The sequence below is a fragment of the Callorhinchus milii genome, unplaced genomic scaffold, assembly GCF_018977255.1.
Source record: "Callorhinchus milii isolate IMCB2004 unplaced genomic scaffold, IMCB_Cmil_1.0 Scaffold4, whole genome shotgun sequence".
Classification (NCBI taxonomy): domain Eukaryota; kingdom Metazoa; phylum Chordata; class Chondrichthyes; order Chimaeriformes; family Callorhinchidae; genus Callorhinchus; species Callorhinchus milii.
Window position 1 is genome coordinate 66,846,975 of NW_024704745.1, and position 27,205 is coordinate 66,874,179.

General features: G+C 39.8%; 1 protein-coding gene across 1 annotated transcript in view; it reads right to left on the bottom strand.

Moving 5' to 3' along the window:
- Positions 1–27,205, bottom strand: part of micu2 (mitochondrial calcium uptake 2) — a 264,328-nt gene that overhangs the window by 19,187 nt on the left and 217,936 nt on the right. The window contains exon 8 of the mRNA XM_042333913.1: positions 21,617–21,673. Within this exon, the coding sequence (XP_042189847.1) occupies positions 21,617–21,673 (57 nt within the window). The remainder of the gene's footprint in view (positions 1–21,616; positions 21,674–27,205) is intronic.

Consider the following 27,205-nt stretch of genomic DNA (forward strand, 5'->3'; position numbering starts at 1 on the left):
ATCTAAAAATCTCAATGCAGTATTTCTTTCAGAGACCAACATCAATGGCATTTATTGCTGGCCTGCAGCAAAAGAACTTTAAGCAAAGGGTGTTGTGAAATAAAAACGTGAGATGTTAAACATGAATTAAAATCATTTACTTCTCTCATTTTCCAGTCAGCTCAGATTCCAAAGTTACACTTAAAGAATAGATCACACAGGGTTAGATTTGCCAAGAAATTAGGGGGGGAAAGGACGTGTAAATAAATTCTATTACATGTCAATTTTTCTTTGAGTTGGGAGGAGAGAGTTTAGAGCAAGAGCTTCTGCATTTAAATGGAGGAAATCCATTTACAGGAGATGGTTCGGCAGACAGTTAGAATGCACTGAGAAGGGATAGCAAATATCTTGCTAAGCTACGAGTGCAAAACAGCCACTTGGTTTTTCATGGATCAAAGAAAAGCATCCCAAAGCAGGCACCTTATTACTTGTTCATGGCAATAACACCTGTCAAAGACTGTTAAGGGTTTATGTGTGTTTGAAAAACAAGAATAACATGGGATTATCAAGCAAACGTCAGCAAGGCACCCTCAATTCCTTCAAAGTGACAGCTGAGTATACCATAAAAGAACTGAAAGCGTGTTCCTGTGAAGCAGAACTGGTTTAAAATGTCCGTTTAAGAAAGTCACTGAAGAAATCAATTTTCAGATTATACACATTTAAAGCTTAGGCCATGTGCAGAACCTTGGTTACTTGCCACTATGTCAATTAACCCTTTCACCACCACCACGAGGTTTGGAGTCAACTACCTAGTCACGACTGTGTAATTCTACATAATTTCCTCTCCATGTAACAAAACAAATATAGAACGTAGTCGTGAATGTCAAATATAACTTCACACCAGCCAGAGTAAAATGCCTCACAGACAGCCTTTCAGGAAGTACAATATGTCAATAAATGGGATGGAAACAATATACACAGAAGTAGATGAGAAACACAATTTTAACAAGCGTCTTAATGCCGCAGTCTATAGTGTGACAAGTATTCCTTCCTCTAATAAAACCCAATGGTTCAGTTTCCAAACCCAATTATTTGAACGAACTCAAATTCAAAAATTCGATGTTCTCAAGCTCAAATCCCTCCATTGCTTCACCCTATCCTATCTCTGCAACTTTCTGTAATCCTACCATCCCGGCAACTCCTTCTGCTCAGCGAACACTGCCAACTGCTCCACCTTCGGTGGGCAAGTTTTCAAGATTCCATCCCAGATCCTTCTGTCTCACTCTCTCCATCCCCACCTTTAAAGCCCACTTTAAGACCTTTCTTATTGATCGTGCTTTTGGTCACCTTCACCCCCTCCACCCTCACCTCCCCAACCCCCCCCCCCACCTTCAGATTTGTTTAGGTAGGTTTCTTGAAATTGGAATGATTTTTGTCACTGTATTCCATCAGCGTTGGTCTAGGCTAAGAGACAAATTATCTCTCCCTTTAGATTTCTCCTTCCTTGCAAGGAGGTGTCTGGTCTATGCAGTACAGTTGAGATCAGGGACTCAGTAGAGCCAAAGAGATCTGCTCAGCATATTGGGGGCACTGTCATGATGCCTCCCCTAATACTTGCCATGTAAATAATGGGTTTCTCACTGTCCTTAAGGAGAGAAAAATAATAACAACAATACTACAAGCTGTTGTATGAATCCTAATCCCTGCATCTGGTATAATACGTTGAGAGGATGTCTCAAAGCACTTTTACATGATTTATTGTAAAGTGTAGTGACTACAATTTAAAAAAATTAATTCAATTTGTGCACAGCAATGTCCCCACAAACAGTCATCACCTAGTCTTTTTTGTCTTCTAGGAGATTGTTAGCCAGAACACAAATCTCAAAAAATACATACTTTTTACTTTTTGGTTTTATCTATTTTTTAAGTGTTTCCCCCTTTTAAAATGTACTTCATCTGCGATACCAAATACTCCAGCAATGAGAGCCATTATTTTTTTCCTTTACCAATTTATAGACATCCACTGAGCTGTTAAAGGGTGTACATCAATCAAGGCCATACTAAGTACTCACTAGACACTAGGCCTTTGTCTAGTGAGTCCAGTCCTTTTGAGTGGCCTCTGGATGAGTGCATTTTGCATCATTTCTTTTGCAGTCTTTCGGATTGCACTGGCTCCAAGGCGCTTTACACATGCCCCAAACCCACTGGAGGTTATGCAAAGGAATCTTTTTACAAGTTGCCATCTCGGACATGTACTTCGGCCTTAGCTCCAGGGTGGTCTCTCCCTAATTCTTCTATTCTGCATTATTAGACACTTGGATGTTGGCACATTCTTTTTAGTCAGTAACTGGCTAATAGCTGTCTACCTTTCTCAAATTATCCAGCATTTCAATTAATTTGTTTATTTTCCTTTCCTTTAATAGGGAATACACCAAAGCCTGCCTGATCTTTTTTCTTTTTTCAAAATATAAACGACTCCAGCCCTAAATGTTGAAGGTATTTAAAATGAAGTGGGGAATGCTGTCCGTGACATTTCTCTGTATGTGCACCAATGACAATAAAGACAGTAGAAACTTTACAAGATGTTTTACTGAACAAGAAGTATTTTAAAAGCATTTGCTATCTTAGTGTTACTAATTACTGTGTAGGAACAAGCACGAATAGTCTGCCAAATGTATGTTGCGTAGGAAAACAATAATAATTTGGACAAACCACTATTCTAAGTAATTCTTGATCTATTCTAAGTAATTAAGATTACTTAATCTATATCATTCTTGATTATCTGCTATTTTAAAAAGTCATCTTAAGATAAAAAAAGGAAGGTGCACTGTGTAATGATAAGGGCAAAAGAACCATAGTGTCTTTAATTAGGGTTTCTAATTTTGTTGTATGCCACAAATAACTAATTTGTTTATTTTTCCATGTCTGACTTTTATATAGAATGAGTATCATGTTCTACAGCGAGATACATCACATGCTAAATAATTATTTGACCATTTATAGAATTGGTACCGTGTTCTATAATGAGGACCATCACAAGCCTAGCCATTATTTGACCATTTGGGTGTGCTGTTGTTGTCCAAATTCAGCTGCAGGAAGTTTACACTCATCCAGGCCCTGATGTCTGCCAGACAAGCTGATAGAACATCGACAGATCTAGAGTTAGAACAGGAGGAGGCAAAGTAGATTTGTGTGTCATCCGCATACATCTCATTCGCATTACCCCCCTTCAGTAGGACTCATCTGAGTTGTTCGGATCTGGAATGCATTGCCTGAAAGGGTGGTGGAAGCCGATTCGACAACAACTTTTAAGAGAGAAGTAGATAATTATTTGGGGAGGACCAAGTTTGCAGGGCAATGGGGAGAGCGCAGGGGAGCGGGATTGATTTGGGTAGCTCTTTTCAAAGAGCTGGCACAGACATGATGGGCCGAATGGCCTCCTTCTGTGCTGTCATATTCTATGATTCAATCGCAGGTCATGTCCTCTGGTTCCACTGTTCAATAAAAGAAACTGCTTATCATCATCTACAATAACTACTCCCTTCAGAATTTTAAATGCCGTAATATCATCCCTCAACCTTCTCATGCCCAGTTTATCTAATTACTATTTGGAGTCCAGTCCCCCCATCCCCTCAATCATTTTGGTTTCTCGCCTCTGTATCTTCCCAATCGCTGCAATATCCTTTTTATATTGCGGTGACCAGAACTGTACACAGTATTCCAAGTGCAGTCGCACTAATGACTTCTAAAGTGGCAAGATTACCCCACTATTTCAGATCAATATTGCCTTTTTAATACAACCCAGCATCTGGTTTGCTTAATTCACTGCTACGATAGCTTCAATTTATTATCAATCAGGTCCTTTTCATTTTCCGTACAGATTATTTTCTTACCATTTAAATAATAGTCCCTTCCTGGATTTTTTGTCCACATGTGAAGCACGTTGTAATTTCTCTACATTAAATGTCATCTGCCATCGATCTGTCCCATTCCCAACTATGTTCAATTCCTCCTGTAACATATCCTGTTCATCTTTGCAGTCTACCATCTTCATTAGCTTGGTGTCATCTGCAAAGTTTGCTACTGTGCTTGTGACTCCTAGCTCCAGGTCATTTATGAAGATGTTAAATAAAAGAGGTCCCAAAACAGACCTCTGTGGAACTCCACTGGTAACATTCTCCCAGCCTGATGACATTCCCTGTATCACCACCTCTGGTTTCTATCGGTCAGCCAATTACATATCCACTGCAAGATTCATTCTCTGATTTCCGCAGAGGAACTGTCTGAAAGCTCTCACTGAAATCCAGATATGCAACATCCACTGCCTTACCCTTATCAAGCTCCTTTGTCACAGTCAAAGAAAACCAGTAACTTAAATGTGGCAAGATCTTGAAGGGGATGTTAAACCATTACATACCTCTGAAATGTGATAAAGGGATATTTCTGTAAGCTTATTCATGTCTTTCAGGCACCATTGAAAATACTTTCTATTCATTTATGCTTTTAGTGGCAGACTTTAACCATAGAAATTAACAGTACAGAAGGCTGTTTGGTCCATCATGTCTTTGTGTAGATCTATTATGATGTTACAAATGAGGGGAACTGATTGTTTATTAAAATATTTATTATATACAGTAACAAGAAAGTTACAAAAAAAATGTTCCTACCCAATGAAACAATTCAGCAGCTTTGTTTACCAGTTACAATACGTCATTATTGCAAGATTCCAATCTATAAGTGACACCTTCATATTACAGTACTTTTCCACAACGATTCTTCACGTTGTGCTGGTATGAAGTATCCCACTTACTTTCAAGATTAATTTCACTAGGATGAAAAGAGCAGTAAAAATGGAATCGTACAGACTGAGCAGAGAGAGATGAAGTCTATTCCGAACCCATTCTCTCAAACCTTAGATCTTTTCAGATTGCATTGTTTCTAATTTAGCCACCTCGATAGACCAAGAACAAACTTTTTGATAGGATATATTTCACATAATCTTTTATAATTAGATTAGCTGCCAATGCGGCAAAGCGTATAGAGTTGCAAACAGCTGTAGCTGGATTGGCACTTCAACTTTAATTTAGAACAATTGACTTTACCAGCAAACAAAACATTTGAAATGCTTTACACAAAATCTTTCTTTTTTTTTAAATGATCAAAATATGGATGTTCCATTCTTCTGAAAAAGATAACTGCAATATTCTTATTTTCATACTATAGTATTGTGAATTAGGTTTTGTAATTACAAAATCAAAGTGGGCCTATTTCCATTCCTAGACATCTCTCTTTTTCAATCAAATAGTAATGTATATATAATGTAAAAAACATTTGGTAGCAATCTAGCCTCTGAGTCAGAGGATTGTGGGTTTCTCCTGGTGTCTGGTCAACAATCCCCCAGAGAAAATTGGTCATTTGCTTTATTGCTGTTTGTGGGACATTGCTGTGTGCAAATTGGCTGCCAAATTTGTCTACAAAATACAGTCACTGCACTTTACATTAAATCCTGTGAAGCACTTTGAGATGTCCACCTGACATGAAAGGTGCTGCACCAAATGCGAAGGATTATTATAGGATTATTACTATATATTAAAATTTTCACATATAATCAGTGACTACGAAATGAGCTGTTAACTTTATAGCGTCAGAAGTGAACCTACCCTCCCATTTGTGGTATTTATTATTATTATTATTTGCGATGTTTTATATTGAATAGCAAACAGTTTGAAAAAACCTTATTTCCTGTTGAATTCTACATACAAGTTAGCTGTCAATCTAAGTTCTGTCTGACCCGAGGTTTAGCTTTATGCTTGGTCAGACGTGAAAGACGACAAAAGAGAATATGTTGCCTTTCAGTGTCTGGGGCACATATTAATAAAATACTGTAGAGGCAAATATTGTCTTTCACAGTTAGCAATTCTCTATGCTATACACTGAAATATTCTCAAAAAAATGTATCTTTATGCCTAGTATCAACTGCATGGAGGGTGTGGGTTGGTTGGGGGTTAGGGGGTCACAGAGGTAGGGTGGGATGAGGCTTTGTAGGTGAGGACCAGGATCTTGAACTGGATCCTCTGAAGGATAGGGAGCCAATGGAGTGGCGCGAGAATAGGAGAGACGGGGTCACGGAGTTTGGTGCGGGAGAGGACATGGGCTGCAGAGTTCTGGATTATCTGCAGCCTGTGGAGGGAGGAGTTGGGAAGGATGACAAGCAGAGCGTTTGAATAGTCGAGTCTGGAGGTGATGAAGGCATGAACAAGAGTTTCAGTGGCCTGAGGGGTGAAGTACTGGCGGAGTCGGTCGATGTTATGGAGGTGAGGGAAGGCATAGTAGGTCATGGCTTGGATGTGGGGAAGAATTACCCTCAGGGAAAAAAATACTTCCTGGTTTCTGTCCTGATATTGCCCTTTGCGACCTTGAACTTGTGCACATTTGTTCTGCTGCCTTAGTGTATCTGAAAGCCTTATTCTGCGTTTACTTTCTCAATCCTATTTGTAAAACAAAGTGGTGTTATATCCCACTATCCAACACTGCATGCAGGCTTTCACAACTCCACGCCATTTCCTCCTTCGTCTTTGCCTAGTTACAGCAGCTGATGTCAGCGACAGTATCATTTTACAGTTTCCACTTATTAACAAGATCAAGCATTCCTAGTTCAGGTACTGGATACACTGCTAAGCCCCTCGTCCTATCACTCCCTGAAATTGTACCTCAATCCCAGACAGCAGTAAGTAGAATCAATAGAAATCCACAACTACAAATTTCAGGATTAGAATATTACCTTTGTAATACCAAATTTTATATATTTTTTGGTCATCAAACCCTCCTGGTTGTCCTAGAGTCTCCAGGAATTAAGGATGTCTCCTAAACATTGCTAAATCATAGGAATTCTCAAGACTTTGGGCATCATAGGACTTTATGATGCTTTACGTTTTATGACGCTACTGTAAACAACATCAAACAATACATTACATTTGTAGTTTCCCTTTCTCACTTTATGACCCTTTCAAACACCTTATGACCCTTTGCGAGCTGCCAAAGAGTCAGTACTGCCTCACTCTATGATGCTTTACGACACTACCGTAAAGTCAGTGCTGTCTCATCTGGCAGAATTCATCCAACCAGAATGGGCAACTCTACAGGTGTCTGACACATGCAGAAACCCCTCACCATATTTAAAGAGTATCCAAAACAAACAGGATTCCATGCATTCCACCTACACATGAAAATTCCAGAGATATTTATTGGAATTGAAATTTTAAAACCAGGTCCATTACGGGGCCTTTTATTAATACTACTGTGGCATTGAAGTACCAGCTAGCTCTGACCACACCTCTACGGGATTATTTATCTCTTTATTTTAAAGAACGTAGAAATACAGAACCGTAGAAATTTATGGCAAAGCAGAAGGCCATTCGGCCCATCTTGTCTGTGCCGACCCTCTCAAGAGTAATCCTTTCAATCCCATTTACCTGCCCTTTCTCCCATGGACCTCCAGTTTTTATGGTGAAAGGTGGACACTTTAAGTTTCTAATAATCCATTCTCCAGTTTCTGAGAGCTAAGCCAAAATGCGAATACCACTGTACGTACTGTTATTTTCCCCCAGATTGCTGGTGTAGTACTTCTACTGCAATGCATATAGAGCCGGGAGCACATACTGACCATACCACTATGGGGTTGTGGTGCTCGACATCTATGCATCCACACTTAAATGCAAGCCAAGAGCACTCCTTACCACTTCCTGCTCTGGAGGCTGCCTGCATGATGGTCAGCATTTCTATTCAGTAGAAAACAGAAAAAATGATAGGACAAGAGATAGCTACAAAAAAAAGATTATTATTACTAATAATAATTATTATATGGACCGAAGCAGTCACTGGCAGGATCATGCGACACTATCGAAGTCCAGGTGATAACATTTGCACCCACAGTGACACCTAAGATAAGGCAAAATAGAACTATTTGAGCAGATATGGATAATAATATTAATAATTCTTGGCTTTGATATAGTGCTGTAATTACATTGTTGAAACGTCTCAAAGCGCTTCACAGAATATATTATAAAGTGAATTGACTATGTATTTCGTGGGGAGACAGATCTAGATTTTGAGCATGTGAAATCCAAACTGAACACTGGTTAGAAATACTGGAGAACTAAAAAACTGTTAATTTAGTATCAATTAATTAATTAAAGGCAGGTTATTTCAAACTATTATTGGATGCATAATGAAGAGCTAAGGGACAATTAAAATCTCACGAGGCAGCAAAGTTGAGAATGAGTTATGATTGGGATGCAAATTTAATGGATTCTCATCAATTAAAATGATAATCCTCGCGCTTGATTATATAATGAAACATTAACAGTACCGTACCTCAGTGACCCACATCTTTCATAAACTGCATTACTAGGATCTCCTAGGTCCAACATTGAATAATAATTTCCATGAGGATGTTTCAAAACATTTCACGGAATGTACTATAAATTGTAGTGATGGTACATTTTATATATGAACACAACAGCCAATTTACATACAACAATATCCCACAAACAGCCATGAAGTGAAGGACCAGTTTTATCTGAGAGATTTTCACCAGGGGTCACCAGAAGATACTCCCTTCTCTTTTCAAGTAGTACCATGGGACTTTTAACCTCCACCTAATGCAGCCATCCTCCAGCAATGTATCAGAGTGTCAGCCTAGACTATGAGCGCAAAGGTCTGACGTGGAGCTTGAACCCACAACCTTCTGACTCAGAGGTGAGAGTGCTTCCAACCGAGCCAGACTGATACATAATATATGCTCTAAGCAAGTCTGCCCTAAAATGATCAAAGATGCATCTAAACATTCTCAGACTCAAAAACAAATGCATACAGTACTTCTAAATGATCCAATTAAGCTATATAAAAGCCAACACTGCACAACACAGACACTTCAGTGAATAGCCCAAAGCCTATCATGATGAAGACATCTGCAACCAGCATGATCGTGGTTACATACCGTACCAGTTAAAAATGTACAGACCTGCATGGTTAACATTGTTTAAAAATGCACTTGATCACTGAGATGAAATTACAACCGATTCAGTAGCATAGCTCCTAAGGCACATGTCATTCTTACCCAAGGAACATAAGAAAACAGGAACCCACAACCTTGAACCTAATAACCAAAAGGATATAGTATTAGTGTCAAGGTCTGTGCGTCAAACCCTTTGGGTTTCGGATCCACGACTCTTCTTCAGAACCCTTCTGACGAAGGGTCATGGACCCGAAACATTGACTCACTTTCCTTTCTCCATGGATGCTGCCTGATCTGCTGAGTGTTCCCAGCTACTTCTGTTTTTGTTTCAGATTTTTAGCATCTGCAGTATTTTGCATTTTGTTTTATACCTAATATAGTGCCCTTTGATACATTGCTGGCTTGCTTACAGGCCGAGGAATTGTGGAATTGTACTAACATGTGCTTACGAGCTGGCTTCCTGCGCTAAGTTCTGGGTCATTGAGAAATGTGATCAGCACTTCTTGCGCAATGTGCAGTGGTGCTAGTAGCAACCTGACAATGAGGAAGTTTGCTTTCTTTTCATGCGTTACTTGCAACGCAGTTGGTGCGACATTGGACCCAGCCAACTATAAAAGGTTTCCCTGCATGAGGGAAGTAATTACATTGACAAGGATAGTGTTTAATTTAAATGGACGTGATAGTGGATTGGTCATGGAAAGATCAATGTGAAACATGTTTAAATAGTACTTCTGTCATCATTCTCAAAGTACCACAACCTACTAATGTCATCATATATGACACAATTTGTCATTCACTTCGTGTGTTTTGGCGTGGGATCTTATGTGGAAATTGGTTTACAAATACAAAGCCATTTTACGTTTTGTTTACATTTTACAGAAAACTCTGTGAAGTGCTTTGACATGTTCTCGATTTGATAGCATTTATCACTTTTTCCCAAATGTTTTCTCTTCGTTCAACAATCCAATTGATGCAGTACAGGAAAGTTTTATATTTTTGTTGTTATTTATAGATTAACGATCATTCACCTCATGGCTGCCCGTCGCTGTTAGCCCAAATGGCTAACACGTTTATCTACAAAAACAGTATCTATACACTTGACAGCAATTACCTGGAAAATGCTTTGAGACATTTTTTCTGATTCTGATTTATAAAAATGTTTTTTTCTTATTCATTTTCGAGAGTTAATGCTGCAGCAATAAAGCTATGTGACTAATATTATTTTTCTTAGTATCGGAGAATTTGAGCTGAAAATGTACTGAACTGACCAGGCAACAGAGACTGGAATCTCCAATAAACCTGCTGGTAGTCCAAGCGTTAATAGCAAGTGCTTTGAACCTTCAGTCCAAAAGCTTAAATAAATAGCTCATACTATTTGAAGTGTGTGGCCATTTAAATAACAATCAACATCATAGAGACCAGATGTTTCTGACTGGAAAGTTGTCAAGAGACCTGCTCACTTGATGTTATTGAGCAGCTCGTATTTGAATTATAATAATCCTTTCTTGCATTTGATATAGCACTTTTCACATCTTCTAGACGTCTCAAAGTGCTTCACAGAATATACTGTGAAGTGAATTGTCTGTACATTTGTGGGCGAAACGCGGCAGCCAATTGCACCCAGCAATGTTTCACAAACAGTCATGGATTGAGTGATCAAATTATTATTATTTTTTGATATATTATTATGGAATGTTGCAGCACAGAAACAGACCATTCAGCACATCAGAGCTAACCCTGGCAACTGTAGACCCATTAACCTGATCTCAATAATTGGAGAAATAATGGGAGCCAATCACCAGAAAGGAAGTGGAAAATTACCAATAGAAAAATAATTTGAGAGCCAACATGGGCTCAGAAGGGTGAGGTCTTGTCTGACCAATTTCATTGCCTTTTTTGAGGAGGTGACAGCCCAAATTCACTGTGGGAAGCCTTATGATGTAGTCTAACTGGACTTCCAAAAGGCATCTGAGAAAGTACTACATGAAAGATTCCTTCACAAACTGTGATCACTGGGTATCAAGGGCAAGACATTGTCGTGGATTCAGAATTGGCTGAAAAAAATAAGATAGTAAGCAGGGTGCCACAGGAGTCTGTACTGGGACCCCTCCTATTCCTCAAATATATTGATGGCCTGGATTTGCAGACCCATTGTTAAAGTTGCAGATGGCATCAAGTTGGGGGAAAGTGTGGAATCAGAGGAGGCAGTCATCATCCTTCGAAGAGAGCTTGAGGGGGTGCTATGCAAATGTAATTTTGTTGGTGTTGTTTACACATGGGCAGATAACTGACAAATGACATTTAATACAGGTAAATACAAAGTTCTACATATAGAATACTAGAACAATACTCAATTGATGGGATAGAACTTGCTAAGTGAGAAGCTGAAAGAGATTTGAGGGTATTAGTTGATTTGTAGCTCACTGTACCAAAATAATTTCAATGTGTTTTTCCTTTCGAAATTCGAATGGATTTTTACAATATTTATAAAACTTTGCACTTATTAACAACATATCGCCAAGCTTATTAGCAACAATATGTTAGGCAACAGGATGCTGGGCTATATTACTAGATCAGTTGAGCAATAGTTTGGTTGAACAGTTCTCTGGTCAGACCACACTGCATCGAGTTCTGGTCACCGTGACATAAGGAGGCTGCCCAAGCCTGAGAGGCAGTGCAGAGGCGAGCAACATGGATAATCCCTAGTGTCAGAGGAATGAGCAATGATTAGTTACGCCAAGGCTCTTCTGTCTCGAGAGAAGATGACTCAGAGGGGATCTCCTAGAGGTGTATGAAATGGGATTGAAATTATAAATCCTGATCAGTACTTCAAGGCAGTAGAACAAGAGGACATACGTTTAGAGTTGTAAAGGGCAATTTCAGGACAGACACCAGAAGTTTTTCTTCACTCAGAGGGTAATCTCCCCCACTCTCGCCCAACTCCACTGGCTCCCTATCCTTCAGAGGATCCAGTTCAAGATCCTGGTCCTCACATACAAAGCCCTCCATGGCCTCGCCCCATCCTACCTTTGCGACCTCCTAACTCCCTACCAACCCGCCCGCTCCCTCCGCTCAGCCGGCTCTGGCCTGCTCCACGTCCCCCAACACACCCGCCCCACCATTGGTGGGAGAGGCTTCAGTCACTCTGCCCCCAACCTCTGAAATTCCATCCCCCAGTCACTCCGCCTCGCCCCCTCCTTAGCCTCCTTCAAGTCCTGCCTCAAAATCCTTCCCTTCGACCATGCCATTGGCCACCCCCCCTTCCCCTCCCCTCCCTTCCCCCCCCCAACCCCAGCTCGGGTTTGAAATGCTGTACTCTGTCAGCACCTTGGGAAGTCCTCCCGACATGAAAGGCTCTATACAAATGTAATCTTATTGTTGTTGTTGTAATCAACGACTGGAACAGGTTGCCAGGAAAGGTGGTAGAGATCAGGACCATTAGACTTATTTAAAAAACAGCTTGATGGGGGGATGGTTGAATAGGATGGATATTCTGGAAGGATGGGCTGAGCCTGCTAATACAGTCTGATTTCTATTTGTTGCCACATATGCAGCCATCCATTCAAAGATTTTCATTGACTTTAAAAAGTGAGTGCACCCACTGGGTCCTTTTTGGATCTTGTCCATTTGTTACTCAACTAACTGAGATGTCGTTAATAAGTGTAAAGTTTTGCAAATATTGTAAAAATTCCTTTCAAATTTTCTGCAGATTTCTATGGACCTTGCTCATAAGCACATTCCCTACTGTGCTGGCATGACAATTTTATTCCATCCCATTTTCTGTGACTTCTCAAAGTAAGCCTGACAAATTGTACTGTGGACTCAAATCCACTGTGAAATGGATCAAGGGTGCCAGCAAAAGCTTTCTGACACATACCGGCTGTCAGAAAGAGAGGGGATAGTCATCCATTCTGTTCGGGCTGGATTTAAACCCAGATCCCAAAGGCACAAGAACATCTCTGATGCATTGTTTCACTTTATCTGCGTCAGTCATGCCAAATGCTGATGAACTGTGCTTTCCCCTTCTAGTAACAAAACTGTAACTTCTCATTTTTCATATATTTATCCACAGTGAAACATCTACTGAATTCCACTCTTCAACAAAGATCTAAAATTCTGAAATGATCCCCTAAAGTTTATGGCACTTTTTGAAAAGCACTTCATGATCATAGTTTCTACAGTGCAACCAACAGTGAGATGCAGGTTGGTTTGAACTCTTGGAACCACATGTATAAGGTTACGTAATCTTGGAATAAAGTAGCTGTTGGAAAATTGCAACTGGATCATTGCAAAAAAAAAGTAATTGGTACGAGTCTGAAGCATATACTGGTCATTTAAACCACTTTGGAGTTGGGTAGGTGGTCTGCTAAGCATCCACTTTTGGGGGCTGGACTTAAACTTTGTGCTTTAAATTTCAAAATGCGTAGTATGTAATCTGTTGCCATCAGAAGTCTGCTTGGTTGTTGGAATCTGATGTCAGGACCAAGAGGTTACAATTGAAATGTACACAAAGCATGCAAAAAAAATCCTCAGCAAATATTTTGGATGCTCTCAGTGGTAGCTGACAAAACTTAATCCAAAATTTGGAGAACTAGAGAAAAATAATAAAAAACGGTGCCTGAGTCATACCTTCAAGCATCTGACAAGCATCACCAGCACTTGTATAGAAGCCTAGAATCTGGATTGTTTTATTTAGGCTTATATTTTCCCGTTGCTGCGCTGGTCTCTAGCCATGTGAGCACTCAAGCTGCTTCTAGGGCATTGCCATTGTCAAGCATACAACTGATTGCTAGTTCGTAGCCTGAAGTGACATATGACATAGAAACACAGAAACAGGAGAAGGCCATTCAGCCCCTCAAGTCTGTTTCACCATTCTATAAGATCATGGCTGATCTGTACTTCAAGTCCAATTACCCACCCTTGCCCCATCCCCGCATATTAGGGTACTTCACATCTCTCGTTCCCTGACTCGCCCCCAGTTGCTTTTTCTTTGCAATGGAAATAAAGAATTGCAGAACTAATAATTCTACCACATACTTCCATTGTAAATAGGACCCTTTGCTTACTCTATAATAATAATAATAATAATAATAATAATAATAATAATCCTTGCATTTGATATAGCGCTTTTCACGTCGGGAGGACGTCCCAAAGCGCTTCACAGAACACACTGTAAAGTGAATTGACTGTATATTTATGGGCGAACGCAGCAGCCAATTGCGCACAGCAATGTCCCACAAACAGTCGTAGATTGAAAATGACCAATTTATTATTGTTTTTGGTTTTTGGAGGGATTATTATTAGGCGTGTGGAGTAAGGAAACTTGCCCAAGGTTTCGCCCTGACCTGCCTGGAATTGAACTCAGGTCTCTCGTTTGCAAAGTGAGTGCTCTAACCACTGAGCTACAGGTCTCCACAACTCTGTGGTACTCTGTGGTCTTCCAACACCATTCCCTAGTTGGATTGCAAGAAAAAACAGGGAACAGTGCTGAATTGCAGCCCAGTCAACCACACAGGCAATGATGAATCGATAGAGACTTTTAGAATTATGAAGGTTTTTGAAAAAGCAAAAAATATTTCCACTGGCCAGCAACTGGAGGGCATAGGTTTAAGGTAATTACTAAAAGAGCAAAGGGAGTTTTTTTAACCCACATAGTTGTTAGGCTATACCATGGAATGCCCTACCTATAATGGCAGTTGATGTGAAATCCATGTTAAGTTTCAAGAGGGAATTAGATACATATCTGAAAAGGAGAAATATGAGAAGGGTATAGGGAAACGGCAGGAGAATAGGAATAAATCGATAGCTCGTTCAGAGAAAAAGCTCAGGCACAGTGTGCTTAATGGCCTCCTTCTGTCCTGAAAATCTGACCCACAGCTGGGCAAGCTGAATATGGGGGTCTAAAGGCACAAGGGTGCACTTTTACTTTCCGCCATAATATGTGGTTAACGTAACTGAACAAAGGGCTGTCCAAGGTTTCACAGTAGCGCATTACAGAAATGCACCGGGTGATATACTACTGAGTCATAGAGATCAGGAAATCCAAATACACTTCTCCAGCAGTTGGAAGAAGTACAATTCCCTCAATATCCCACCGCTAACAAAGGAAAGTAATTAACAGGAGTTTTTGCTCTGGAGCACTAGCCACCAACCTCAGCTGAAAATACCTGTGAACAATCCAGTGAATGTTCAGCTATTATGGCCCTCAGGATCAAGTATATTGCTGATATTTCCCTTCAGGCTCATCTACAAAGAGTAGCCACCAGAGATGCATCAGGAAGATGAAGTTGCCTGTGTAAGCATAACCCCAGAGTTCATTACTACCTTCAGAAGGGGAAGGATTCACATTATAATCCATTAATTAGAATTTTCATTGTCATATGAAATAAAATAACAACAATAGCAACATGCATTTACATACCTCACGCATGGTACCTCAGAGTGCTTAAATAAAATGATCAAATTCAACCAATCGAACTACTGCAATCAATGAATATGGAAATAGAAAACTACTTGTGGAGTCCTGTAGTTTGTGGGACACTGTTGGGCGCAACTGACTGCCACGTTTCGCCCACAAAATATACAGTCACTTTACAGTATATTTTGTGAGGTGCTTTGACACGTCGTGAAGACTTGATAAGGTTATATCAAATGCAAGGATTATTATTATTATTATTATTTTATCACCGAATAACTTATTTTAAAAAAATACACACCTCTCTTTCTGTTGTACCGCCAAAGTAAAAACTATTTTCAATACTTGGGAGCATAGAATAGTAACATTTGAGCATTCTTGAAGCTTACACAAAAAATAGATCTCATTTTTGGATTTTGCTGCTGAAATTCTTGTCGCAGTTGTTGAAAGGTTATCTTTGGTTGATTCCTCCAATTATTATGTCAGCTGCCAGACGACAGGGCTTATTCCATTGCAGGACAGGTGTAGTTGCAAAAAACATCACTTACTATAGTTATTGCCCTTGGGGGTGGAGCATGATGGCAAGTAAATGGCTTTGCACTACAAATAACTATGAAGGAGAAGAATATTGGTTCTGACTTCCTTCTGAATAGTCACACAATCATTTTATTTTTTTTAATTTCCTTCTGTCTACTTCCTGCATTCATCTCCACTCACCCCCACCCCAACTTATTTTTTCTGATCCTAGCCCTTGGCCTTAAGGTCGATTGTCCCCATTGGCGCAGCTAATTGCAAGATCAGTCCCGACAGCAGAAAATGATACTTTCCCGGTATGGCTGATCTTCACAGCAGGCATTGGCTTCATCAACTGATCTTTTTAGGGGAATGTACCCCTTTGTATCTTGACTATAGATTTTAACTGTGATAAAACAACAGCAGCATCTGTGGTATTTTATATGATGAAGTATGGGAAAAAATATTATGATGTTTGCATCAATACTTGACATCAAGAACTGGGGTTACATTTTCAGAATCAGATTTATATTTCTATATTTGTTCCTTATATTTTTGAATAAGGTACAATTTTGCATAATTTTACCAGGTGTGAACTGACGAGCAATTGTTCAATTTATGGCTGAATAATTGGATAATTATCCTAATGAATCATTATTAGACTCACAAGATCACAATACTTCTATGGGTAAAGCAAATATGGTAACATTAGTCTTTTAAAAACACTGCTATTTGGGTATAGATTAAAAAAAAATCCTTGCATTTGATATAGCATCTTATTACGTCGCTGAGATGTCTCAAAGAGCTTCACATGATTTACTGTAAAGTGGAGTGACTGTGTATTTGTGGGTGAACACAGCAGCTAATTTGCACAATGTTTCACAATAGTGATGGAGAGAGCAACCAATTTTAATTTGGTGGATTGTCAGCCAGATCGCCTTTCTCTTTTCAAGTAGTGCCGTGGGATCTTTAACGTCCACCTGAACAGGCAGAATGGATTTATTTTATTTATGTTAGCTTCTTAGAGCGTACTGAATTTGGCAAATTACTGAATTTCGTCTTAACTTTGAATTCTATTTCCTGTGTTCTTAAAGGAACTTAAATAAAACTGACTTCAAAGTTAAGGCTGTATTTAAAAGAATCTGCCAAATTCCGAATGCTCTAAAATACTACATAAATAAGAATAAATCTAGGTCCTGGTGGAATTTCTCCCCATTGCATTTTTTATTGGGTTAAATTTAATCTCTTTTCTGCAAAACCCATTTCTTAAAGATTACCATAAAAAATACTATGAAAACTTGGGAGAGCTATTTGCTGTCTCTCCAGTGAGTGCAAGGCAGCCAACTGGCCTCCACACTGAGCTCACCAGCTGCTATAGGATCACATCCCTGCAAAGAAATCCAGGATTAAGAAGCGTGCAGCCGTCATCTGCAAGTGTTAAGTCCCCATAGAAAAAAGCTTTCATGTGGTCTCCTTCTTTATAACAAGACTGCAAGATCAATTGCTTTTATATAGCACCATTTAAGTAAAAGAAAGTCTCAAAGCCCTTAACGAATGGCAGAAGTGCACCGAGCAAGAAGTGGAAACAAATTAGAAACAACTTAATTTTGGGTTGACAAATTAGTGTCCTATTTTGTAAAACCATTTGTCTTCAGGTTTAAGATTGCGCGGAATTGTAGAAAATTCTTAAATTCTGTCTTCTTCTACATTTAAAAAAATAAGACTAAAGTTAAGTATTTTTCCCGATTTTACCTAATATTGCATTTTAGTGTTCAATATGTCAGTACCCTCAAAAGCAGGCTGCATTTCATAGGAAATGGTAAAAATGCCTTGACACCAGGCTGTTTGATGGATAGCATTTAAAAAAATCTGAACTGAATCTTCGTAATATTTTTAGACTCAGAATGACAATTTTGCATAAAGATTGTCGGGAAAAAATCCATTCATTGTGAACAGCGGGGTTCATTATGTGCTATGTTGAAACGCACTGAATGCAGGTGCAGAGGACAAGATAGGACTCATCATTCTGGACTGTCCCAATGGTAATCACTGAGCTGTGGTAAAGAGCAGGCAGGAATGCTACCTGTATAAGATGCATTGTTTCTAAATGTTTACAGAGGGACTGACTCACAGCCTTTAATCAACAACCAATTAAAATGGTTTATTAACTATGCAATTAAGGATTGACCCCTTTCATTAGTTATTAAGGACATAATTAACGGCATCTGTAATTCCCTCTGCAACATGTGTTTTCACAAAACACGTACTACACCTGCATTTACACTCGGTATTTACTTGGCACATAACAGATCCCATTAATGGTATCTTGATATCTCTTCTCTTGTTGTATTATAATCTGAAGCAAATTGCCCCAGCAATGCTCATGAGTTTATAAAGCAGAAAATACTGTAGTCAGATTTTGGAAGCTGCAAAGAATTGAGCACTGAAAGCGTTAGCACTCTTTGAGCAAACAACTCCAACCTTATTGTCCAAGGAACACAAAAATGCTCAATAGATGGGAGCTAAACTTAAGATGTGATAGAGAACTTACAGCCTCTCCACCCATATAAAATCCTCTTCAAAGTCAGTTAGCTGACTTTTATGGGAGTCTAGCTCTTCGCTCCTAATTTACTAGTACGCTTTGAACACAACCCTGGCAGACTAGACATATTTTTGTTTCACTTGTGCTCATTCCACAAGTATTCTCATGACAGAAAAATAGCTCCCCGTTTGCTTTATGCTGCTGAAAACCGAGATAAAAGACGGCAATCCTTTCACAAAACTTATTACTCATGGTTATTTAGCTTTCAGCATCGTAAGTAACAAGCCCCATTAGCCCTCCCTTTGTTCTATGCTTTCTTGCGCATCTGACATTTGAAACATTGCATCTTATACAGGTAGCATTCCTGCCTACTCTTTACCACAGCTCAGTGATTACCACAGGGACGGTCCACAATGATGAGGCCTATCTTGACCTCTGCAACTGCATTCAGTGCGTTTCAAATATTTGTGCTAACAAAGAGAATCACCAGCCCAGAAAATGTACTGGCTTGTTATCCCAAGATGCTTCAAAATCATTATAAATTAGTGCTTGTCAGATGGCAAAGATAACTTTAAATGTAAACTTCACTCTGGCTGGTTTCAGATGAATGTGATCTCAGTGTGAATGGATTTCAATTGTTGCAACATAAACGCAAAGATAACTTTCTTTTGGGGTGCAACAAGAACGACACAGTCCTCTCGTAAAACTCAACAACTAATAGTGAATGTAAGGGAACAGAAACATTTATTTATAAGACCCTGTCAATATGAATAGTTTCGATGACTGAGATTTGATGTTTTTTCTCCCCGTTATTGCTAATTGAGCAGCGATGATGAAATGAAGTAAACTGTTGAGATACTGATAAGTGACTGAGCTACTTTTCCAGTGATCACAAGACCATTAGAGAATAATCACCAACTTTTAAAGAAATATAGACCAAATTGATACCCCAATGCAATACGAGGGCAGAGCTGTAAAGGGAGTTGAAGCATTGAATGAGATAGGGAGAAGGTTGTAGGACTTTCCTCTCTGACTTATTCAGGTGGACGTTGAAGATCTCATGTCATTATTTAAAAGAGAAGAGAGATTAATTGGTTGTTCATTTATGGCTGTTTGCTGCACCTTGCATTGCACAAAATGGCTGCTGGGTTTGCCTACAAAACAATTCCTTCACCTGACAGTAATTATGGTGAAGCATTTTTAGATGTTTCAACTGGATAAAGCACTATAAAAACGCAAATTCTTTCTTCCTTTCGAAGTCACTAAATATTACCATTACTACATGGTGACAGTTAAAAGACCACTGTCTGCTTTCTTCATTTCTAAAACTGGCTTAAGCCTGGCGACCTATTTATAGTTGAAAAGCCTGAAAGGTCTCTCGCTGCTACAGTTCGTGTCACAATCCAACAAAGCCTCTGGTATCAGAAACTGCCAGCAAGTGACCTGGATCTGAATGAGAGCTTTCACAAAACCGGCAGTGAGATCTCTTTGCTGAGAGGTGACGATGCAGTTAGCTTTTCGCGTTCCAGGGGCAGGACTTTTATTGCAGACGCACTGTCAATCTAACAATGATGGTGCTGAATCCCACACCACACACAGCCATATTGGAAATAGCCAAAAGCTTGAGATCAGGGTGCTGTTGAGGAATGTCCATTTTTCTCCAATAGGAGACTGCCTGATTTCCCTTGTAAACCATTCCCCTAACCACCCTCTCTGTTCATCTCACGATTCGTGCAAATAAAATATAATTTATTTTAGTTTCCAATTCTGTTTACTGGGGAACCTCATTATAACGTGTTCACTGGTCCAACATCTCATAATAAGTGAAACATGAAAAGGGCCTGCCCTCTTGAGTTGTCAGGTTGCTGCTGAAATCCCTTCTTGTGAGTTGCCCCAATCCGCAGGAAGCACCACAAACATCACTTCCTCGTCCGCAAGAAGAAAGCAGAAATGTCTTTTTAGAGCTAAGAGCATACTGATACATTTGTTCCTTTAAATTTGAATCAGTAAATAATTTCAGCAGAGTCCTTCCTCTGAATTTACAATGTGAACTGCAATCAGGTTTGTCTGAAACTTATTAAAGCACTTCGTAAACTATTTAAATTGCGCTTTTATAGTGTGTGTCTTTCTTTTTACAAAATCAACACGGCACTCCCGAGTCTTTGTTGACCTCAGAAGACACTCGCAACCAGGAGAGATTCCTGGAAAATGCAATCTTAACTAAAACGTGTTTCATTCTTACAGCATTCTTATGCCATCTATCTTTCCCTCCCAGAAACCCAAATTAAATTTCTAAAAATGTTATTGTGTCACTCAGAGGCACTTATCTCTCTGCAAGATTTCCTCCCACAGCCCAGAGCTTCTTGGCTAATGACTCACTGTTATAGAGTGCTGGACCAAGTCTTGCAAAGATACTCACTCTTACTGGCAATGTAAGTCCTTCCCAAGTGTCATAAAATTATTGCTCTGTATTATCCATAAGGTTCTAGCTCGCCAAATAGCTACAATGCAGTAATTAAAAATCAAATGAAAAATCACAGTCATCAATTAATTTGGCTCAGATGGAGATGGTGCTTTTTTCATGGGTGTTGAAGCACATTTTTTCCTCAAGGTGAAATCAGTGTTGTTGCAAACCTTTGAGTTCACTGTTGTCATTATATTATTTTTAAATGCTAACATTTGATTTTAGTTTCTGTCTTATTCTTTTGATGGTACAGAAACAGCTTTAATGCAGAACAACAATGTCTCTTTATTTCAGGAGTCTTACTCACTCAACCCACCCCTGAATCAAGAGCTTTTTTAGTCACGAGTATAAAAAATGTAATATTAATTAGTCTTTGCGGGTAATAATGCTTCTGCATTTTCCATACTGTTGTCTGCATAGAATCTGCTAGTGCCATAACAACCCAAGCTACACACAGGTGAAAAGCGAGGATGATAGATTAGATCCTCATCAATCAAAGTACCGGGGTTTAGCAGGAACTATTTTATCTCAGTGTCCTCCGAACCACATTCAAAGACAGAGTTGTTCAAACAAACTATCTTTATAGGAGGCCCAACTGTGATAAGTAAGATTCTTTCAAAAGGAAATGGTTAGTTTTGAGCAGTATGTGGCAGACAGACAATATGCTGAAGGCAGGAGGTGGCTTACCTGGGCAGCTCTGGCTTCAGGTTTCGTTTCCTTCCGCTGGCCAATGATGGTCTTTAGCTGAAATCAGATAACAGTGCTTAATACGGTAAAACTCGCATACGTCTGATCTGTATATATCATACAATCGCCAAAGTGGTACATCTGCCCAAGTCCCATTCAAGAGTTTACAATCTATGCAAGTTTGACACAACTCATACTTTGCATAAGTCATATTAAATGTATGGTCCCAACTGTTATGACTTATGGAAGGTTTACTGTATTTTAAAATTCTAAATCACTGTACTTCTACAAACCATTGAAGTGAACTTGTGCACTCTATTTGCTAAGCAGGTGAAGTCAAAGGTATAATTTAGAATTGAGATTTTTCAGACACACAAATTACTGCATATAAATTCATCAGGAGAATATAAATCAGATCTGTGCATATGGTGCAGCTGAAAGTAATATCTCATTACTTCTCCCACCTTCATTAACAGCTCAATGAAACATCAAGATCCCATCTAAATATTCGCTAATGGCATGGCATTTGCATTTACCTGGATATAAAGTTTATTTACTTGAATATGAAGGGTACCGAATCTGACTACCGTCTATATTTCAGACACTATAAAATAGCTATTCAGGACTTACAGTGAAATCTTGCCACATATTTTTAAGAGACTAACATTACAAGTTAAAAACTAGAAGCTAAAACAGATACAGTTGTGCATTAATCCAAGGACTTGGATTCTAAAAGCGATGGACTAAGTTGGAAATGGGGCATGTACCACACACACCAGCTTCCTGGTCTCAGCTGCCTGAGGATGTATCAAATAGATGCAAGGTGAGGAAGGAACAAAGCGAGGCAGACTGAGCCCACAGTACTCAGCCACTGATTGCTTCAAAAGGCAGCACAGGAAAAGAAAATTCCTTTTAATCAAGGAACAGCGTGCAGCACGGCAGGAGAAAATAACTTAACAAAAATAGGTTAAAAAAACACAGATTCACTGCGCCTGAATATAATCAAGGCCCAGTGGCTGTGCTCAAGTGGTTTGAACCATGCCAAGATGCTGTTATACATTGCGATGCACAGTCTACGAGGGAAAATTTAATGAGATGGGCTTGAATTGGCTTACACTGTAATTAGAACCGAGCCTTAGGCATCTACATTTCAAATGCACCAGTCTAGAGATAAAACAGAAAAAAAACTGCAGATGCTAGAAATCTAAAATAAAAACAGAAAATCTTAAGAATTGTACAGCTGGCTAGTGAGTATCCGTCAGAGAAAACGACAGGTTAATGTTTTTGATATGACCCTTCATTAGGACAGATTTCTGTTTTTATTCCAATCTGACCACCACCAATAACAACAACAGAATTACATTTGTAAAGTGCCTTTCACATCGGGAGGACGTCCCAAGGCGCTGTACAGATAAGGTTTCGGACCCGAGCTGGGGGTCGGGGTTGGGGAAGGTGGAGGGCAGTGGGGGGAAGCAGGGTGATCGAAGGCATGGATGAAAAGGAGGGTCTTGAAGGAGGCAAGGGAGGGATCGAAGTGGAGGGACTGCAAGAAGAAGTTCCAGAGGGTGGGGGCAGAGTGGCAGAAGGCCCACCCGCCAATAGTGGGGCAAGCAAGGCAGGGGACGGAGGCTGCTGAGCGGAGGGAGCAAGCAGGATGGTAGGGATTACGTGGTCGCAGAGGTAGGGGGGGAGCAAGACCATGGAGGGCTTTGAAGGTGAAGACCAGGATCTTGACCACTAATGGTAGCAAGATTTTCAAGACTCCCAGCCTAGTGCACTTTGATTTTTACTGATAAACCAATGACGTCGCAGGGCATCCAATGTGTAGGCAATGGCATTGCTTCTAATAAAGTTACTGCTATTACACTCATCTTGTTCATGTATATTGAGCTCATAATGATTGTTTGGAGACATGCGGTCCTTTGCAATTAGCGTTTTTACAATTAGTCATATGGGAAGAAATATATGCATTATAGCATACTTTATAGCATACTTTAAATTGGTCATTCCATGGTTGTTTGTGGATCATTGCTGTGAGCAAATTGGCTGTCACGTTTGCCCACAAACCACACAGTCACTGATTGCACTTTACAGAATATCCTCTTAGTGCTTTGGGACATTCTCCCGCCGTGAAAGGCGCTATAACAAATATAAGAAATATTATTATTATACCTATACTTTAGAGACAATATTTTAATAGAAAAGACAAAGCGGATTTGACAAAAGCGTAGTCATATCCTGTTTGGTTAAATTTCAGTGCTCAACCTCAAAAAAGCTTTTTAAGATAATAATTAACTTAGCATCCCATGAACCGTAAATTGCACACAAAATAATTTACAATACAAAATGCTTGGGTAAAAAGAATAAAATGGGATGGGAAGGACAGCACCTTATTTGGGAAAAAAACCCTCTGGTTTTAAAGGTCATAAGTGAACTTTCCAAAAGATCAGTCGAAAGAGGAATCTATCATTGCCTCAATAACCCTGAACTGCGGTTTCCCTTTTCAGTGATAAATATAGAAATGCTTATTGACGTGCCTGCCAGTGAAGGCAAATGGTAAAAAAAATCATAGCAATATCCAACTGGAAATGACATTATAAAGTGTTTATGTTCTGACAACAGTTCATTCGCCAGCTCCTTTTGAATCAGGACTAAAGTCTGTTCACAAAAATCAATCACCTGATGCTTCATAACCATCATAAATAGTTCAGAGAACACTTGCAACTGTGTGTATCTAATCAGATATAACCCTTATATCACAGACACCTCTTGTGCCTGAAAAATCTTAACATTACTGATGTGGCCTTGTTTCAAAAAACTTGTGTACATCTTGTTACACAGAACAGAAACATTTACTGAAATCCAGTTCCAGATGTTTTACATACCTTTCATGGCAACTTGCACAACTCCTCATATGAGCAGCATTAATAAAAAACATGGAAGGCATTGTTAAATCAAAACAGACAATAACCATGGAAGCACAAGTGGAAACTAAGCTGATTCGGATGTATAGACATCCTATAAAATATTTGGTTAAATATCCCCCAACAACAGGTTCTTTATATTGGGTTGATTCTCTCTTTTATTACTTCTATCCTTTTAATCCAAACAGCTTTGCTTGTGCTGTTGTGCTTGCCTAAAGCATTTGAGTTTGGACAAAAGTCAAGAAAAGAGGTTCCAGTATTGCTTTTCTGGGTTTTATCAAAACCCAATTATAACTGAATAAAAGCACCACAATTTCCTTGTTGAATGAATGGAATTATTTCATCCCGATCTATCGTTTTCTTTTAAGAGTTCTTGTAAGGTTTTACTGCAACAATTCCTCTTAGTCATTCAGAACTCTGCAGCTCGTGTACTGTCCCGCACCAGGCTTCGGGACCACATCACACCCACCCTCGCTCGCCTCCACTGGCTCCCCATCCCCCAGATTGATTTCAAGATCCTCATCCTCACCTATAAGGCCATCCACGGCCTTGCTCCCTCCTACCTCTCTGACCTACTATCCCCCTACCTACCTGCCCGTACCCTCCGTTCCTCTGGCTCCGGTCTGCTCCACGTCCCCCGCCCCAACCGCCCTACCATCGGTGGTCGGGCCTTCAGCCTCTCAGCCCCGAGGCTCTGGAACTCCATCCCCCAGTGCCTTTGCATTGCCTCCTCCCTCTCCTCCTTCAAGGCCGGTCTCAAAACCTTTCTCTTTGACCGAGCCTTCAGCTCCCCTCTCGACTCTCTTCCCCTCCTCGCTCCCTCCCTTCCCTCCCCTCACCCTGACCATTTCCCCCTCCTCGCTCCCTCCCTTCCCTCCCCTCACCCTGACCATGTCCCCCTGCTCGGGTCCTGACCCAACTGTGCAGCGCCTTGGGACGTCCTCCTGACGTGAAAGGCGCTTTATAAATGGAATCTTGTTGTTGTTGTTGTTAGTGAGGGTCACGCTCTTGTCTGTCCCCGAGTAGAGGATTCAAGCCTGTAGATTGATGACATTATAAATATGACTTTCCAGTCTCTGGTGATGGGATGAATGGAGGCTGGGCCTTCCTCAAGCGAAGGAAAGTCCCTCTGGAGTCTGTGTATATCCTGTAGTATCTTTCAGAGGGACACAGATGGAAGCTTGAATGGACGTGGCATTTAAAGCAAGTCCCAGAGATTGGCATAAAGGACTGCATATTTAGACACTTTATTGCATTTTAAAATATATCTTGGTGTGTTAGCAGAGTATCTAATTCTATTGTAGTATTGTATCAAAATATTTTTGCACTATGTAATATTATTATAATTTTTATATATGTTGGTTCTGAACAAGGAGAGGTAATTAGACAAGTATTAAGGTTCAGGAAGGGTTATCACGTTTACTGCAGAGTGTGGTTCATCAGAAAGGCCTCATGGATTCAGTGTCATCCCATAATAATATCACTAATTACATCATGGCAAGATGACCATGTATTTTTGGGACATATTGAATAGATTTTAAGAAATGTATACAGAGTACTCTTGGCTTAGTGACAGTCTGTTGAGCCCTATGGATTATGGATACCCAGGCCATTGTGTACATTTAACCATAATGCCCTCCCTTCTTGGATTCAGGCCACTACATATTTCAGCTTATATCCAACATCCACATTACATAGGGCATTTGAAAAGCTCTGGTTCAGTATATTTGTCAGGCTCCAGCTTTGACCACAGCAGAGTGCTAAGTGAGCACCAGTCACTACACTCTCCTTAAATATCCCACTAGAGGTCTCTGCACCTCCACAGGGGAAGGAAATCTTGAATGTGTTATCTGCTTACACGCAAATATGTATGTACTATTTATATTATATCACATTTGGAATGGTTCACAGATAGTCAGTCGTACTTGTCTCACTTTTATGCGCACTATTTACAAATCTTGCAGCCTGGGTTCCCCTTTCCACTCCACGTCTGATTGTTACTAGAGCAGCGGATTAGTGACAGTACGGCACTTAACCTTGTAACAGCAAGGACTACTCACAACATAAAATATTTTGCCATTTACTTTAAATGGCACTTTGAAACAAGAGATGAAATGCTGGCTCCTCCACAGCAGCACAGAAGGCTGGCTTTAAGTTGTTTTTAAAAACAACACAACATTCGTTGTATTTTCAGTCTGATGTTTTAAACCAGGTTGGAAAAGGAGATAGCATTTATAATGTATTACTGCTGGATGAGGCTCGAAAATAACAAATAATTAGATTGTTTTCTCAGAATTTTACATCATTCAGTGTCAACGTGCAATTTCACAATGATTCCCCATATTCTCACTATAAGGAATCAGGCAATCTCAACAATTCCACGTCAACAGCTAACTGCTTGAACTTTAGCACTGCATGAAAACAAATGATGGAATGGGTTTGAAATGTACGTTCTGGCTGTGTTTTCGACGGTAGCTTCAAAACCTAATGAATATGCCATGTTTCACAAAGTTTCATAATCAACAAAAAAAAGACCACCGTTTAATTTTTTGGCCTAAAACTGTTTGCCTTGCTGCCAAATATTTTGGTGTTCAATAAAAGTTTATATCACGCATCACCCTGCTTGTCTGTCTTGGAAGAATGCATGATAAGACCAGACTGTCTG